This window comes from Phalaenopsis equestris, unplaced genomic scaffold (assembly GCF_001263595.1).
Source record: "Phalaenopsis equestris unplaced genomic scaffold, ASM126359v1 Scaffold000006, whole genome shotgun sequence".
Taxonomy (NCBI): domain Eukaryota; kingdom Viridiplantae; phylum Streptophyta; class Magnoliopsida; order Asparagales; family Orchidaceae; genus Phalaenopsis; species Phalaenopsis equestris.
Genome location: NW_018164448.1, coordinates 907,590 through 924,137, shown reverse-complemented (window position 1 = coordinate 924,137; position 16,548 = coordinate 907,590). Strand labels below are relative to the sequence as shown.

The 16,548-nt window shown below is 36.5% G+C and overlaps 1 protein-coding gene across 1 annotated transcript in view; it reads left to right on the top strand.

Moving 5' to 3' along the window:
* The window catches only part of LOC110018234 (reticulon-like protein B12), an 18,355-nt gene extending 6,748 nt beyond the window's left edge, over positions 1 to 11,607 (top strand). The window contains exons 3-4 of the mRNA XM_020715499.1: positions 9,914 to 10,125; positions 11,296 to 11,607. Of these exons, the coding sequence (XP_020571158.1) occupies positions 9,914 to 10,125; positions 11,296 to 11,465 (382 nt within the window). The 3' untranslated portion in view covers positions 11,466 to 11,607. The remainder of the gene's footprint in view (positions 1 to 9,913; positions 10,126 to 11,295) is intronic.
* Positions 11,608 to 16,548: the final 4,941 nt, after the last annotated feature.

Below are 16,548 nucleotides of genomic sequence, written 5' to 3'. Positions count from 1 at the left end.
AATTTAGGGACTAAACCTAAGATTAACCAATGATTTTCTATAACACTAAATCAGGGTAGAGAATTAAAATTGTTTCTATTTGACACAATACATATCTAAACCATGTATCTTATCTCATTTCATCAGAACCTCATTGTAGTGGGAAAAATATTTTTCATATAAGAAATCTTTATTACATAAACATAGTTTAGTAAATTTGTAGTTTCATTTTAAAATTTGCATTTCTGTTTTGCTAATAGTTTAGTAATTTAGTTCTGATAATATATCAACATTCGAAATTAGTAACAGTGATTTCGATTGACTTTCTGTGAATTTCCTAGTTAATTTATTATTTCAAATTTAAACATTCCTCGCGGGATCGATATTTGGGGTTTAAATAGAAAGTTCATTATTACTTGATAACAATACGATACTTGCGTAAAATCTCATTATTAATTGTCTATACTTATATATATTTTTCACAACTTATTTTGTACGGATCAAGTTTTTGGCGCCGTTGACGAGGATTAAAATTTTCAAGTAATGATGTCAACTTCATAAATGTTTGCATAAAATAATATCGGGATCTTCTGAAATCTTAGCTATTATATTTATGGGAAAGAATTATGCTGCATGAGAATTTCAGCTCAAAATATTCTTGAAAGGGATGAAGCTGTGGGGTCATATTGATGGGTCTTCTCCAGCGTCTACTAAGCCGAAAGCTCTTGGTTAATGGGAAGCAAAGGATTCTCGGATTGTTTCCTAAATTTTGGGATCTATTGAGGCTCACATGGTGAACAATTTACTATCATTTGACACGGCTAAATAAATGTGAGAATACTTGAAGTGCGTTTACTATCAAGATAATACTGCAAAACACATTCAATTGAAATTTGATATGAGTAATTATAGTGAAGGTAATCTCTCAATTGAATAATATTATTCTAACTTTCTAAATTTATGGAGCGAATATTCTGACATTATCTATGCTATTGTGTCAAATTAAAACTTAGCTAGTCTTCATACTATTCATGAAGAGAGCCGCCGTGATCAATTTTTAATGAATCTCAGACATGAATTTGATTGCTGAACAAAAATCCGCTTCTTTGTTTGGATGTCTGTTTTGGTGAATTACTGCGCGAAGAACAAAGATTGACGACACAAACTGCTATTAGTGCAGCAGGTGGATTATCAGAAATAATTAATATTGTATATGCTGCTCAAACCAAAGGGAAGGGAACAATGCAGTGCTACATTTGCAAAGAATTTGGTCATATTGCATGCAATTGTGGTGATAAGTTATGTAATTATTATAAGTAAAAAGGACACCATATTAAGGAGTGTCTTATTAGACCCGAGAAACGCAAACCACAAACACTTCATGCCACGGTATCCGACACTCACAATCGTGGCTCGACATCCACAGTTGCTGGCAATAATCAATCTGTTCTCACACAAGATATGATTCAACAGATGATTCTCTATGCCTTTTCTGCTCTCGGTTTTCAAGGGAAAGGTAAAATTATTACCTCTGTTTCTTTTTCTTGGTTTTTTGATTCAGGCGTCACAAATCATATGACTGACACAATTGATTTATTGCATAACCAACGACCGTATACTGATACTCAACATATTCAGGTTGCCGATGGAAATAATATTCTAATTGCGACAGTTGGTGATATTAACTCCTCTTTCATACATGTCTTGGATTCTCCTAAATTATCTACTAACTTACTCTTTATTGAAACTCAGTTCTTCGCTTGTATTAAAACCTTACGGTTTGAAAATGGTGATGAATACATGTCTCATGTGTTTCAATCATTTCTCCATGACAAAGACATTGTTTCACAACGTTCATGTCTCTATACACCTCAACAGAATGAAGTTGTTGAACGAAAAAATCAACATCTGTTGGATACAGTGCGCACATTGCTGTTAGAATCTTCTGCTCCAGCTAAGTTTTGGAGTGAAACTTTATTTACTACAATTTATCTCATTAATCGTTTACTATCTCAACAATTGAAGTATGATTCTCTCTACTTTCGATTTTTTATAAACATCATAATTATCATATGCTACATACTTTCAGATGTGTTTGCATTGTTTATCTACCTGCTCATGAATGTCTAAGTTGGGAGCCCAGTCAGTATGATGTGTCTTTATGGTTTACAGTCATAATCACAAAAACTGTGTGTTATGATTCAACTAATAATCGATGACATATTTCTCGGGATGTGATTTTCTTTGAACATGAATACTATTTTCAGCATCATCTTTCGACGCTGGACACAGATATACTTCCACAATTTGATAATTCTTCTTCTGATAAACGGTTCAAGCCTGACATTGTCTGCAAATGATGCCTGGCCCCTTCACCTTCAATTCTCCCCGACCTTGCTCCAGAAATTGCTCCAACAATTCTTCGACAATCAACTCGGCGCATTCGTCCTCCAGACAGATATGGGTATTCTGTAATTTTAACTAATACTACTATTCTTACCTCTTATTTTCAGGCTGCTAAATAAACTTACTGGATCAAAACCATGCAATAGGAACTTCAGGTACTTCAAGACAATCACACTTGGGATATTGTTTCATGTCCTGCAGATGTTAAACCTATTGATTGTAGATAGGTTTATTCTCTTAAGCTCCGATCTGATGACTCTCTTGACAGATATAAGACAAGATTGGTAGCTCTTGACAATCTACAGGAATACAAATTGATTATGAAGAAACCTTTGCATCTGTGGCTAAGATGAAAACTGCCCGACTTGTGTTGTTTATTGCTGAATCTAAAGGCTGGTTCTTACGACAGATGAATGTTAAGAATGTTTTTTAACATGGGGACCTCAAAGATGTCTATATGACTCATCCTCCAGGCTTGTTTTTTACACCCTCACATGATGTTTGTAAGCTCAGACAGTCCCCATAAAGTTTGAAACAGGCTCCACGGGTCTGGTTTGAAAAGTTTTGAAAAGTTTCGTAATACTCTTTTTAGCTTCTCTTTCATTCAAAGTCAGTATGATTCATCATTATTTCTTTACTAGACTAATAAGTGAATTTTTTTGTTATTTGTCTTTGTTAATGATATTGACATCACAAGATTAGATATTCAATTGATGTCTCAGATACAGAAGCGTCTTCAGTGTTCTTTTCATATGAAAGATTTGAGGTCATTAACTTATTTCTTAGGACTTGAGGTTCATATTTCTCCCGCTATTTTTCTTCATCAACACAACTATACTAAGAGACTCATTGCTTTGGCTGGTCTCCAAGATGGTCGCCCTGCTGATACTCTTTTGGAAGTAAATGTTAAATATCAACAGAATGATTGTGACTTTCTATCTGATCCATCTCTGTATCGACAACTTGTTGGGAGTCTCGATTATCTGACTACATGTCCTGATATTTTATTTGTCGTGCAACAAGTTAGTCAATTTATGCAGACATCTATACATGTTCATTTAGCTGTAGTTCGATGTATTTTTCGGTATTTGAAATGTACTTCTCATCGTGGTTTGCTCTTTTCTGTCGAGTCTCCTATTAGCTTAATAACCTATTGTGATGCCGATTGGGCTAGTTGTTCTGATACACGTTGATTTATCATTGGTTGGTGCACGTTTCTCGGCAACTCTTTAATTTCTTGGAAGAGCAAAAAATAAGATCGAGTGTCTAAGTCATCTACTGAATATGAATATCGCGCCATGTTCTCTGCTTGTTCTGAATTCATTTGGCTTCGGGGTTTGTTGGCTGAGCTTGATTTTCCTCAACTTAAGCCTACTTCTCTTTATGCAGATAATATTATTACTATCCAGATTACTGTTAATCATGTCTTTCATGAGAGCACGAAACACATTGAAGTAGACTGTCATTCCATTCGAGAAGCCTATGAGAATAGTGTTATATCTCTTCCTCATATCTCCTCTGATATTAAAACGACTGATATATTTACTAAGACTCTTTCTCGACAGCGTCATCAGTTTCTTGTCTGCAAATTGGTGCTTCTTAATCAGCCAAGATCAATTTGAGGGGGGATATCAATCAAAAGTAAATGAAATCAGACAGAATAAAAAGTTTCATTCTTTACAGTGCTGCATTAAATTCCTTATTTTAATTGCATGAATTCTTTCTTTTTAGCTGAATATTTAAATTAGGAATATGTACTATTAAACTACCTAAATTAGATTGTGCACTTTATTGTGTATCTAAAATAGATTGCACAAACTATTATCTATTGGAATGAAAACAAAGGAAAAGACATTCAGCATATTCACGCAAACTTTGACAAACATAAGCAGTACAACTTTATGAGGGGTGCAACATATGAATAAGTCATTTATTATAGAAGATTATTGCTATATTATTCTAAATAATTCTTGTTCATTTGTTGTTGAAAGATCTCGAAAATACTAATTATTATATTTCATATTTGTTATAACTCTATATTTAGAATGTTATAAATTATATGAGAGATCTTGAGAATCTCTATTTATTTCTCTCCTTAAATTATAGAGATTACCTGCCTCTTATATTTTGTTATTATTCCTTTCATTTTCTACTGTATTATGTTTTTATTGTTTTCCTTACCAATAAGTCTTGTAATAAGTATTTATACCCCTCTTCATTAATAAAATTAAGTCATCTCATATCTTTTCATGGTATCAGAGTTTCAAAGTCATCTCATATCTTTTCATGGTATCAGAGTCATACCAATCTTCTTCGGTATGACGACTTTTTCTTCTTCCTCCCAAGAAATATCCTCCGTCTCATCTGCCCCTGTTCCAACCGGAATCAATTGCATTTCCTCCCTTATCACTGGCCACAAACTCAACGGCCAAAACTACCTCTTGTGGTCCCAATCCGTCATGTTTATCTACGGTAGAGGCAAGGATGATTATATCACCGGTGATGCCGTCGCTTTGACCAAGGATGACCCAAAATTCTGGACATGGAATGCAGAAAACCACTTGGTCATGTCGTGGTTAATCAATTCCATGACCAACGACATCGGCGAAAATTTTCTTCTCTACTGCACGACCAATAGTATTCGGGATGCTGCTCGATGCTCGAGAGACATACTCTCACTTCTCTCACTCAGATAACACATCCAAGCTCTTCGAGATCGAGTCAATCATCCACGATCTTCGCTAAGGTGATCAATCTGTGACTCATTATTTTAATGCCCTCTTACGTTACTGGCAGCAGGTTGACGTGTATGAAGTCCATGCCTGGTCATGCACTCCGGACTCCAACTTATACCGTCAGATCTTCAAGCAAAAAAGGATATTCAAATTCTTTATCGGCCTCAACAACTCTCTCGATCATGTCCGCTCTCGTGTATTAAACTTCAAACCACTACCGAGCATTCGCGAGGCCTTCTTCGAGGTTCTTCGAGGTTCGCCACGAAGAAAGCCTCCAGAAAATCATGCTTGGACCTATCTCCACCTCGCCCAATCTCTCCGTTGACGCCTTCGCCCTTGCAGCTCGGGTTCCTCTGTCTCGACACAACGACAACCCATCACGCAAAGGCCGTCCCTGGTGCGACCATTACGCAAACCAGACCATAATAAAGACACGTGTTGGGTGCTTCATGAAAAGCCAGCCGATTGGAAGCCTCGGTCTGTTCGCGCTCCCCGTGCCAACAACGCCCGTGCCGATGACCTTCCTGCATCAACGCCCAGTCCATTCAGCAAAGAGCAACTAGATTTGCTGCACAAACTGATCAGCAAACCATCTGATTTGGCTGTTCCCGACCCAATCACCAGCCTGCTCGCGCATCAAGGTACGTTCTACCATGCCTTCACAGTCAATTAAGGATCCCTCGGTCAGTGGATCATCAATTCCGACGCTTCTCATCACATGACTGGCGATGCCTCCCTTCTCCATGACTATAATATGTCGTGCGAAGACAACGCCACCATCCGCGTTGCCGATGGCTCTGTCTCCAAAGTCACTGGTTTTGGCTCTGTGCGCATTACCCAAAACATTCTACTTCGATATGTGTTTCATGTTCCTACTCTAAATTGCAATTTATTATCCATCGGAAAGTTGACTAGTGATATGAGGTGTATTGCTAAATTTTTCCCTGCCATGTGTGAATTTCAGGATGCGGACTCGGGGATGACGATTGAAAATGTTGAGATGTGCTCGGGTCTCTACGTCATCAACGGTACTTCACCACCACGACCTCGCTGCGGACATTTGTCTAACCATCATTCTGTCTTCAATTCTAGTGTCAATAAAGATTCCGAGATCATGATATGACATTTTCGCCTCGTCCATCCAAATTTTATGTATCTTGCAAAACTATTTTCAAATTTATTTATCAATAAAGATGTTTGTTCTTTTCAATGTGAATTTTGTCAACTTACCAAACACACTCGCAAGTCATTTCCACGTGTTGGTTACACCTCTTCCCGGCCCTTTGCACTCATTCACAGCGATATCTGGGGCCCATCCCGTGTTACAACCCTTACCGAGACTTGGTGGTTTGTCTTCTTTATTGATGATCACACTCGACTAATGTGTTTATTTCTTATGAAAGATAAATTTTTGCAGTCGGTCACATATTTGAACAATTTTACTCAATGATCCAAACACAATTCTAAACCTCCATTCAGACACTCAAGACTGATAATGCAAAGGAGTACTTTGCTTCCGTCCTCAACTCTTATCTCTCATCTAAAGGCGTCCTCCATCTCAGTTCTTGCGTCGACACTCAACAGAATTAGATCGCCGAACGCAAGAACCGCCACCTTCTCGAGGTGGCCCCCTGCCTCATGTTTTCCTCTAACGTGCCTAAGGTTTTTTGGGGTGACGCTGTATCCACTGCAGCCTATCTCATTAACAGGGTGCCTTCTCGGGTCCTTAAATTTCAAAGTTCAGTCAAATTCCTTCTCAAATCATTTCCCCACACCAAGGCAATTTTCCAAAATCTACCTACCAAAGTTTTTGGTTGCTCCTTTGTTCACATTCATTCACATAATCGCAGTAAACTTGACCCCAAATTTACTAACTATATTTTCCTCGGCTACTCGCCTCTTCAAAAAGGGTATAAGTGCTACTCTCCTCTCACAAGAAAAACCTACAACACTATAGATGTCACCTTCTTTGAAAATCAGCCTTACTACAATTCTAATATTCAGGGAGAGGCTTTAAGGGAATATCAGTATTGGGGGGACAACGAGTTCATACCACCACACAACAAATCCTTGTCCCTTGAACCGAACTTATTATCTTCTGACTCGTTCTGACTCGGATTATCTTCTGACTCGGATTCAGCAAGTTCATCCAACTCACGTGAAAATGTACCTAACAATCAGTTTCCGTCTAGTCCTCAAGTGTCCAACTCACACATAGATCACCCAACACATCTAGCACCAATCTAAGGGTCAGAACCGGAACCAACTCCTAAAGAAATCTACTCAGGTACGAACACACTTGAGCATGAATCTACTATACTTATGATTGATGACTCCGACATTCCAATTGCTTTAAGGAAAGGTGTTAGGTCCATCCATCATCCACTCAGGTACAAACACACGATGCATCCGATCTTCAACTTTGTGTCCTATGAAAGACTATCTTCAGCTTACCGAGCCTATGTCACTGCATTCGACAATACACAAGTCCCAAACACGATTGATGGAGCTCTCAAACACCTGGGGTGGAAAACGACCATCAATGAGGAGGTAAGAGCTCTACAAAAGAATGGTACATGGACTGTTTCAGACTTGTCGAAGGGAAAGAAAGCAATCGGGTGCAAATGGATCTTCAAAGTTAAATACAAGGCAGATGGTACAATTGAGAGATTAAAAGCACATCTCGTAGCAAAATGTTTTTCACAGACCTATGGTATTGATTATCAAGAGATATTTGCCTCCGTGACCAAACTTAACACAACCAGAATCCTTCTCTCACTTGTGGTAAATGAAGACTGACAGCTACATCAACTCGACGTGAAAAATGCTTTCCTAAATGACGATTTGGAAGAAGAAGTTTATATGGAAGCACCTCCCGGACTTGAAGCAACTTTTCCAAGCAAAAAAGTCAACAAACTCCAAAAATCATTGTACGACCTCAAATAATCTTCCCGAGCATGGTTCGATAGATTTACAAAATCAGTGACAAGACTCAGGTATACTGAGTATCAGACAGATCATATTCTATTCGTGAAAACCTCTCCCGAAAAGAAGCAAAAGAAGATTGCAATTCTAATCGTATACGTCGACGATATCATCCTCACTGAAAATCACGAAGAAGAACTCACAAATCTGACAAAGCTTCTCACTTGGGAATTCGAAATCAAAGACCTCGAAAACCCAAAGTTCTTTCTCGGCATAGAACTAGCTCGATCAAAACGAGGAATATTTGTCACAACAAAAATATAGATTAGACCTGTTGAAGGAAACAAATATGCTCGGTTGCAAACTCGTCGATACTCCATTGGATCTCTACAAGAAGATCGACATTGAGAAAAATAGCGCACCTGTGGATAGGGGGAAATATCAGCGACTCGTGGGGTGACTCGTCTATTTCTCACACACACGACCCGACATTGGTTTTTCTATTAGTGTTATTAGCCAATTCATGAACAGCCCTACAGAAAAAAACATGAATGCAATCTATAGAATCTTGAGATACCTCAAGATGACTCCAGACAAAGGGCTACTGTTTCAAAGGAATAAGGATCGAAGTATAGAAGTGTATGCAAACGCATACTGGGCAGGGGATGTCTCAGACCGACAATCGACTTCCGGCTTTTGCACTTATGTCTGGGGAAACCTAGTCACTTGGAGAAACATAAAACAATCTGTAGTATCAAGAAGCAGCGCTGAAGCTGAATTTAGAGCTCTTGCACTCGGGATCTGCGAAGGAATGTGAATTCGAAGAATACTCAGCGAACTCAGAATGCTAATGGAAAAAACAGTCAAACTACAATGCGACAACTATGCAACCACAAAGAATCTAGTACACCATGACAGAACGAAACACATCGAGATCGATCGATACTTCATCTCAGAAAACATTGAGAGAGGACTCGTTAAACTTGCATACATTCCTTTCTGACATCAAACAACAGATATCCTCACTAAGCCTTTCTCAAGAATCAACTTTGAAGAATTATGTAACAAGTTAGACATGTATAATATGTACAACCCAATTTGAGGGGGAGTGTTGAAAGATCTCGAAAATACTAATTATTATATTCCATATTTGATATAACTCTATATTTATATGAGGGATATTGATAATCTTTATTTATTTCTCTCCTTAAATTAGAGGGATTAGCTGCCTCTTATATTTTGTTATTATTCTTTTCCTTTTCTACTGTATTATGTTTTTATTATTTTCCTTACCAGTAAGTCTTGTAATTGTTATTTATACTCATTTTTCATCAATAAAATTAAGTCATCTCATATCTTTTAATTTGGGAAGTCTTATCTTTATAGTAGTACTCTTCTCATTAAATCTTTTTTTTAACGGGTAGAGAAACTCTAAAATTTGTCCTTTTCCAGAGAATTTGGAATATCTCTAGTAATGCTTCTAATGAACATGCATAATATAAAATAGGACAATTACATGCAGACCATTCAAAACTTGCTATCTACAAATCATCCACTCTCTTTCATCCATTTTTCATTTTTATCAAATTCTCAATAGTTAATCATGGAACTTGTAAATACATTGGTTCGGTAGTTCAAAAAATCACCTAGGTGGTTAATTTATAAATATGAATGTTTATAAATATAAAAAGCCGATTTTTCACATTTCAACACCTCATGCTCTCCTAATATGATTTTCTGATCTTCTTTATAAAGAAAAGTTCCTGCTTGTTCTTTAGTTGCATAAATAGATATCTTTACTCCAAAATGCTTAAGATTATAATGCCAAATTAATTGGTATTGTTCTTGATAGTTTGTTTTGAACGCAGGCCACCTCCACCCTTACCAGAGTTGCATATTACTGAAGAGGCGACAAATCTTGCAGCAGATTTTTTTCGAACCAAGATAAACAGTATTCTTTCTGCTTCCCGAGATATCGCACTTGGCAGAGATCCAAACCTTTTTTGTAAGGTTGTGGCATGCCTATGGCTAATTTCTGTTGTCAGCAGTTGGACTGATTTTCTTACCTTATCGTACAGCGGCAAGTCACCAATTCCTTCCCTTTACTGTATTTCTATTCCCAATTAAGAACATGTTTATTACTATTAGCTTGGAATCTTTCTTTGAGGGGCATTTACATACATACTTCGCAATTGTTCTTCATTTACACATTAATTAACACCTAAACATTCATTTTTACATGCGTACCACTCAAATATTTAGCATCACATCAAAAATATCATCATCACTAGCTTTTTAAAAGTGAAATGCACCTTCTCATGCATAGGTATATGACACCAAGACGTTATTAAGTGTAAATTTTAAAATTTGTGTGTTTGACATGTAAATATATAAGAATTGTGCGGTATGCAAATTTCGCTTTATTCATGTGTTATGGAAGTAAATAAAATAATCTGAACCAATCTCTATTAATTATGCTTTAAAATACCTTCTACGACGCAATCACATCAAATTTAAAAGAAAAATTTACATGTATACCAGAGCCCTTATGTTTTCTCCAACACCTAAAGTTTGGTATTTTCATTTATGACATCTTGGTGTCGTAAACCTATGCATGAAAATATTTATTTCACTTTTAAAAAACTAATGATGGTGGTACTTTTTATGTGATGTTAATGATTTGTGTGGTATGCTTGTAAATATAAATGTTTAGATGTTGGGTTTGTAAATACATAACTGTGGTATGTGTGTAAATTCCCCAATTTAAAAATACATATGAGATTCAAAATTCAGCTGTCTCGATAAAATTCTGCTTTAATGTTGAAAATTCAATTTGATTTACAACATTAATATTTTTTTCTTTTATTGATTATTGTGTAGCTATACAAATCTTTGCATAATTAGCTATGTAATATAAGAGGAAATAGCTGTACGCAATTAGGTAATTTCCTTGTTTAGGATATGGTATTCCTTATAAGTAGATGTACCTTCTAAAACATCAAAACATGAAGAAAAGATTTCCCTCTCTTTGTTTATGTTTTCATTTAATATTACAATCAAAATTCCAATCGCATGTATTTTAAACTTTTTAGCATGTTACGGTATGACCTTTTATGCGTTGATAATGCGATTTATTCAGATGGGTTGGTTCTTATTTTATTCTGAGAGTTTATTTCTAAAATTCCTTGGATCCTCCACCATGGTCTGGTTTCGCATTTAACATAAACTATCATGCTTTATTTTTTTTCAGGTCTGGCTGTAATTTTGACAATCCCTGTATTATATGAGAAGTACGAAGATATCATTGACAAATATCTGCTCCTGGCCTATACAAAGCTCAAGATTATATATGAGAAATTGGACGGGGACTGTTCAGGAAAGGTAAAGAAATGGATTCTGGAGAATGGGAAATTAAGCTGATGGCTGATGCCTGTTTCAATCTCTTCGTTATAATGATAACTTCTTTTTGTTTTCACATTATTTTGAAATTGTCAGATGATGGCGTATTTTGCATCAGGAGTGGAGAGTTTTCCTATTTTTAATTTTGAGATGGTTTGGTGTTGTAGGCTTTTTAAATAAATAATAAATCATCCTCTTTTTGATTTTGACATAAAAATTAGTTTTTTTTTTCCGGCATTTAAATACTATGAAACATTAATGCATCTCGATCAACATTATGATCCTGACAAAATTATATTAAAATTTTAATTATCTTTAGATTTGACTTATTTATTATTGAGACGTGAAAATTTATCCAATTAAGCATACATTTTGATGCAATTTTTAATTTAGAAATTTTTTGAAATAAGTTTGTGGTCATATGAATTCTGATTTCAGAGACTTTATATCCAAAATGGTGGTCTTGATAAGGCATCCAAAGGCACCAGAAGTGATTTAATTTGAGTCCAAATAAGTTTGATTAAGTGATTGAAGTGATTAAAAATTTTACGATATTAATAGAAGAGACGGATAATGGTGCAGCCAGCTGCAACAAGGATGAAGAAGAGCACCAAAAAGGTAACTGGAAAGAGAACTTTCTCTCTATCAAAGAAGGAAAAATTGCCACTGGGTAGAACAGTCATGATACGTAACAAAAAATGTATATTCACTAAGCATCTATTTAATAATACTAAAAGTGGAGTTAACTAAAAAAAATATTGGCAATTAGGTAAGAATAAGTTGAAGCCTGTTGCATCTGTTGATTTTCACATCAGAAGAACTCGTCCCGAGTTCAAAAACTTGGGTTTGGCCATGAGCAGGAGGATGAATATCAACCACATTAAATGTTGGGGAGATGTTGAGTTCCGGTGGCAGTTGAATAACATAGGCATTATCATTTATTTCAGCAGAGATAGGAAAATATCCAAATTTTTGTGGTTTCAATTTAGAATAAGTGCCGGCTGGAAAATGCTCTTTGCGTAGAGGAACCGTGTCCAAGTCGTTGACATTAAATTCTTTATGCCTACGGTGTTTATCAACTTGTAACTTGTACTTTATCATACTGGCAGTAAGTTTCTGGCAGATGTCTTAGAAGCATGGCAATGAAGTCGATTGCTAATTGACTAGTAGCTTTACTGTTCTGTTTTGGTATAACAAACCTAGTATAAACAATATGGTTGGGAGTGAAGTCGATTGCTAATCAACGATATGGTTGGGAGGCCTAGTATAATGAATATAAAACGGAGCCCGACTCGTGGAATGGTTCACCATAGAGAATTATTGGTGAATTCAACTAGATTTAAGATTTCATCCCATCTCTTTGGTCGCTCGTCAGCCAAACACCTAATCATATTTGTAAGTGTTCTATAGGTAACCTTCGCTTGGTCATCTGTTTGTGGGGATGATAAGCTGAACTCAGTTTAAGGTTGATTTGAAATTGCTTCAAGTGTTCTCTCTAAAAATGGCTTACGAATTTGACATCACGATCAAAGGGCAAGTTTTGAGGTATGCCGTGCAATCCAACAATGTCTTTGAAAAAAACGCTTGCCACAATAAGTGCGGCGAATGTTTTCTTAGAAGCAATAAAATGTGATATTTTTGAAAAACTATCCACAACTACCGTTATAGAATCCATCCCATGCTTTGTTTTCTGCAACCCAAAAAAAGTCAAGACTTAAATCTTTCCAAATCGAATCCGAAATTGATAATGGTTTGTATAGACCAGTGTTTTTGTGAAGATCCCTTGTAAGTTTGACATTTTTGACAATTTTCCACATATCTCGATACATCCCGCCGGAGTTTAGGGCAGAAGAAGTGAGCTTGCAATAATGACAAGGTGTTTTCTCTTTCAATGTGAGCTACTAGACCACCACCGTGGAGTTCTTAAATTGGCATCATTCTCAATGAGGTATTTGGTATACATAGCTGATTTCCTTTAAATAAATACCCTTTCTGGGGAGAATAATCAAGAATTGGCTGGCCCGATTCGCATTTACTCAACGGTTTAGCAAAATCAAAATCTTTGGCATATAAGTCTGATAGATTTTATACCAGTGATAGCGGTTTGCAGGGACACTAGGAGGCTGGCCCGTCTACACAAAGCATCAACAGTTCTGTTAATCATTCCAAATGTATGAGTTAAAACAAAACTAAATTTCTGTTAAAAATGATCCATCGCATGTGCATTTGATTCAATATTTTCTGAGTTTGCAGAAAATGTAGAGAGTGATGTTCACTAGAAAATATGTACCCTTGGTGAAAAGTTTGCATTATATTGTAGAGACTTGATTGCTTCAACCTTTTGTGGGTTATATGGACTCCTGAATTATCAATGATGAACCCCAGAAAATACACATTTGAACTCGCGAATTCACATTTGGACTTGTTAAGATATAATTTTTGTTCACGTAGAACTGATAGGATAGCAGTCAAGTACCTAAGGTGATCCCACAACGAAGGGCTATAAACTAAGATAATGTCAAAATAGAAAACACAAAATTGATCAAAAAAATGTTTGTGGACTTCACTCTGCATAACATACTTGGTGTGTTACATGACCTGAACGACATCACAGGCCTTTCATATAACCCTTCTTTAATTTTGAAGGTCGTTTCTATTCATCGCCTGTACAAATATGGATTTGATAGTACCCACTTCTTAAGTCTAGCTTGGAAAAGATGGATGCGTCTGCAAGTCGGTCTAGAAGATTCTCAAACCTTGGCATAAGAAAATGATTCTTAATGGTGATTTTGTTTATACCTTGATCGTCTACACACGTTTGCCAACTTCCATCCTTTTTAGGTACAAGTGAGGCTGGTACCACGTACGGGCTGAGGCTGGGGCGAGTGTACTCCTTAATTAAGAGTTCCTCAATGATTTCTTTAAGTCGACCTTGTTCTTTTGGACTCACTCGGTAGTATGAAAGGTTGGGTAAGGCTGCTCTTGGAATCAGATCAAATTGATGTTGAATTGATCGGATGGGAGGAAGTTCTTTTGGCAATTCAATAGACATAACAGCAAAATCTTGTTGTAAATTTTGCACTTTTTTTTTGGTAGATTAAGGTTATCTTTTGCTACAGTTCTGGTTGCATGATCTGTCATTATCACCCCTAGTAACAGCGAATTATGTTTGTATTTTGTAATGAACTGTGAACCATAAATGGAAGTAAAAGCTGATCTCTCTGCTTAAGGTGACCCTCCTGTACTGAGATGCAGAATAGCTATTTGGCAGCAACCAGATTTTGTTACCTTGCCATTCAAACATGTATGCATTACTCCTTCCATCATACCAAGCCTCGATGTTATATGGCCAAGGCCTAACTAATATGATATGACATACATCCTTATCTATGACATCACATACAACTTCGCATTTATATTTCCTTCCTATGGAGAATCAGACTTGACATGAATCAATCACCGTTGTTTCACAACTTTCTTTACCCAAACAATTTTATATGGATTTGGGTGTTTGGTGGTTTTTGATTGTAAGACTTTAACCATCATTTGTGACACTGTATTCTCCATACACCCACTATCGATAAGTAGATCACAAACTTTTTCCATAACAGTGCATTTACTGCGAAAAAAGTGATGTCGTTGAGATGTATTCATTTATTTAGGAGCTAACAGAATCTTTTCTAAGATATAATACTAGAATTCACCGTCATCTACTACGAAATCTTCACAGTCATCAATCAGCAGTCATGTATGGTTGCTATCATCTAACTCCAATTCTATTTCCATCAATTGTTGGCAGTTAGGGCAGTCATTGGAACGATGCCTCGGCTGAAAACAACGGAAGCATTTGGATGGCCCTGACTTGTTGTAACTATTATCTTCGGTTGTGTTTGGCTTGGTTAGTCCCTTTCATTCTGTGGCTGACTGAGTTGGAGACTGTTGAACTTGAATGGAGCGCATTTTTGCCCTAAAATTTGGACTTCTTCGCTGATCGGTGGGTTGAACCCCACCAGGTCACTTCTGAGTGTTAAATTTTGACGCTCGAGAGAGTTGCAGTTCATCCTTGTAAGCAAAGTTCACAGCCTGGATGGTGTTCAAACAATTTTCATCTTGAATTTTTTTTCTGAATAGGTTCTTTGAGACTGCAAATGCAACTCGCCGCTAATTGTTGATATGTTTCATTCAGATCATTACGAGCATTCAACCAATTGAACTCCTCAGTGTTGTCGGTGGAAAAAGTCTATTGATCCTGATTGCTCTTAGTCCAGTCCTCACCTTATCCTCGAACTTAGTGAAATCGATATGAAGGGCATCAAATCGTCGCCCGTGACAAGAGTGAGCTTAGCACAAATACTTCCAACTGCGATCTTTTTCGCGGTTGGTAATTTGGTTTCTATCTCCCATCAAGCTTTGATACCAACTGGTGCAACCACCTGAAATAAGGAAGAAGAAGAGGGCCAAGAAGATAACTGGAAATGAAATTTTCTTTCTATCAAAGCAGGAAAAGTTGTTACCAACAGAGAACCTTTTCTCCTTTTCTCTACTACCACGAGGTATAAGTCATAACACCTAATACAAAAATATATATTCACTAAACTGCTGTTTATTAATACTAAAAGCAGAGTTAACTAATATAATAATGGTAATTAGGTAAGGATAAGTTGAAGCCTGCTGCATAAGATAATCTTTAATTTTTATATTATTATAGTAAAATTAGAATTTATAAATCTAATAAACCTAAGATCGCATACTTTTAAAGTTATTATGATAATCTATCGTTTTGTCAACTGATTGATGTCTAATACATATAAGATTCAACACCTTCTAATCGACAAGTAATTCAATGGGTGATGGATTTACCAAAAAAGAATCATTGCGACATTTATTATGAATGAACACTACTAAATTACCATCCATTTATTCTCTCTTGAATGGAACATCTCACCTTTCTTGTGGTCCCATAAAGTTTGTTTGGGTATAACTTTTGGAACTGTGAGACATCACATTTTGATTTCTCTCAATGTATTTTCCAATGTGAGTGAAATGCCAACCCTGAATCAAATGCCTCCCACAAAAAATCTGAGCCGAGAAACTGAAATGAAGC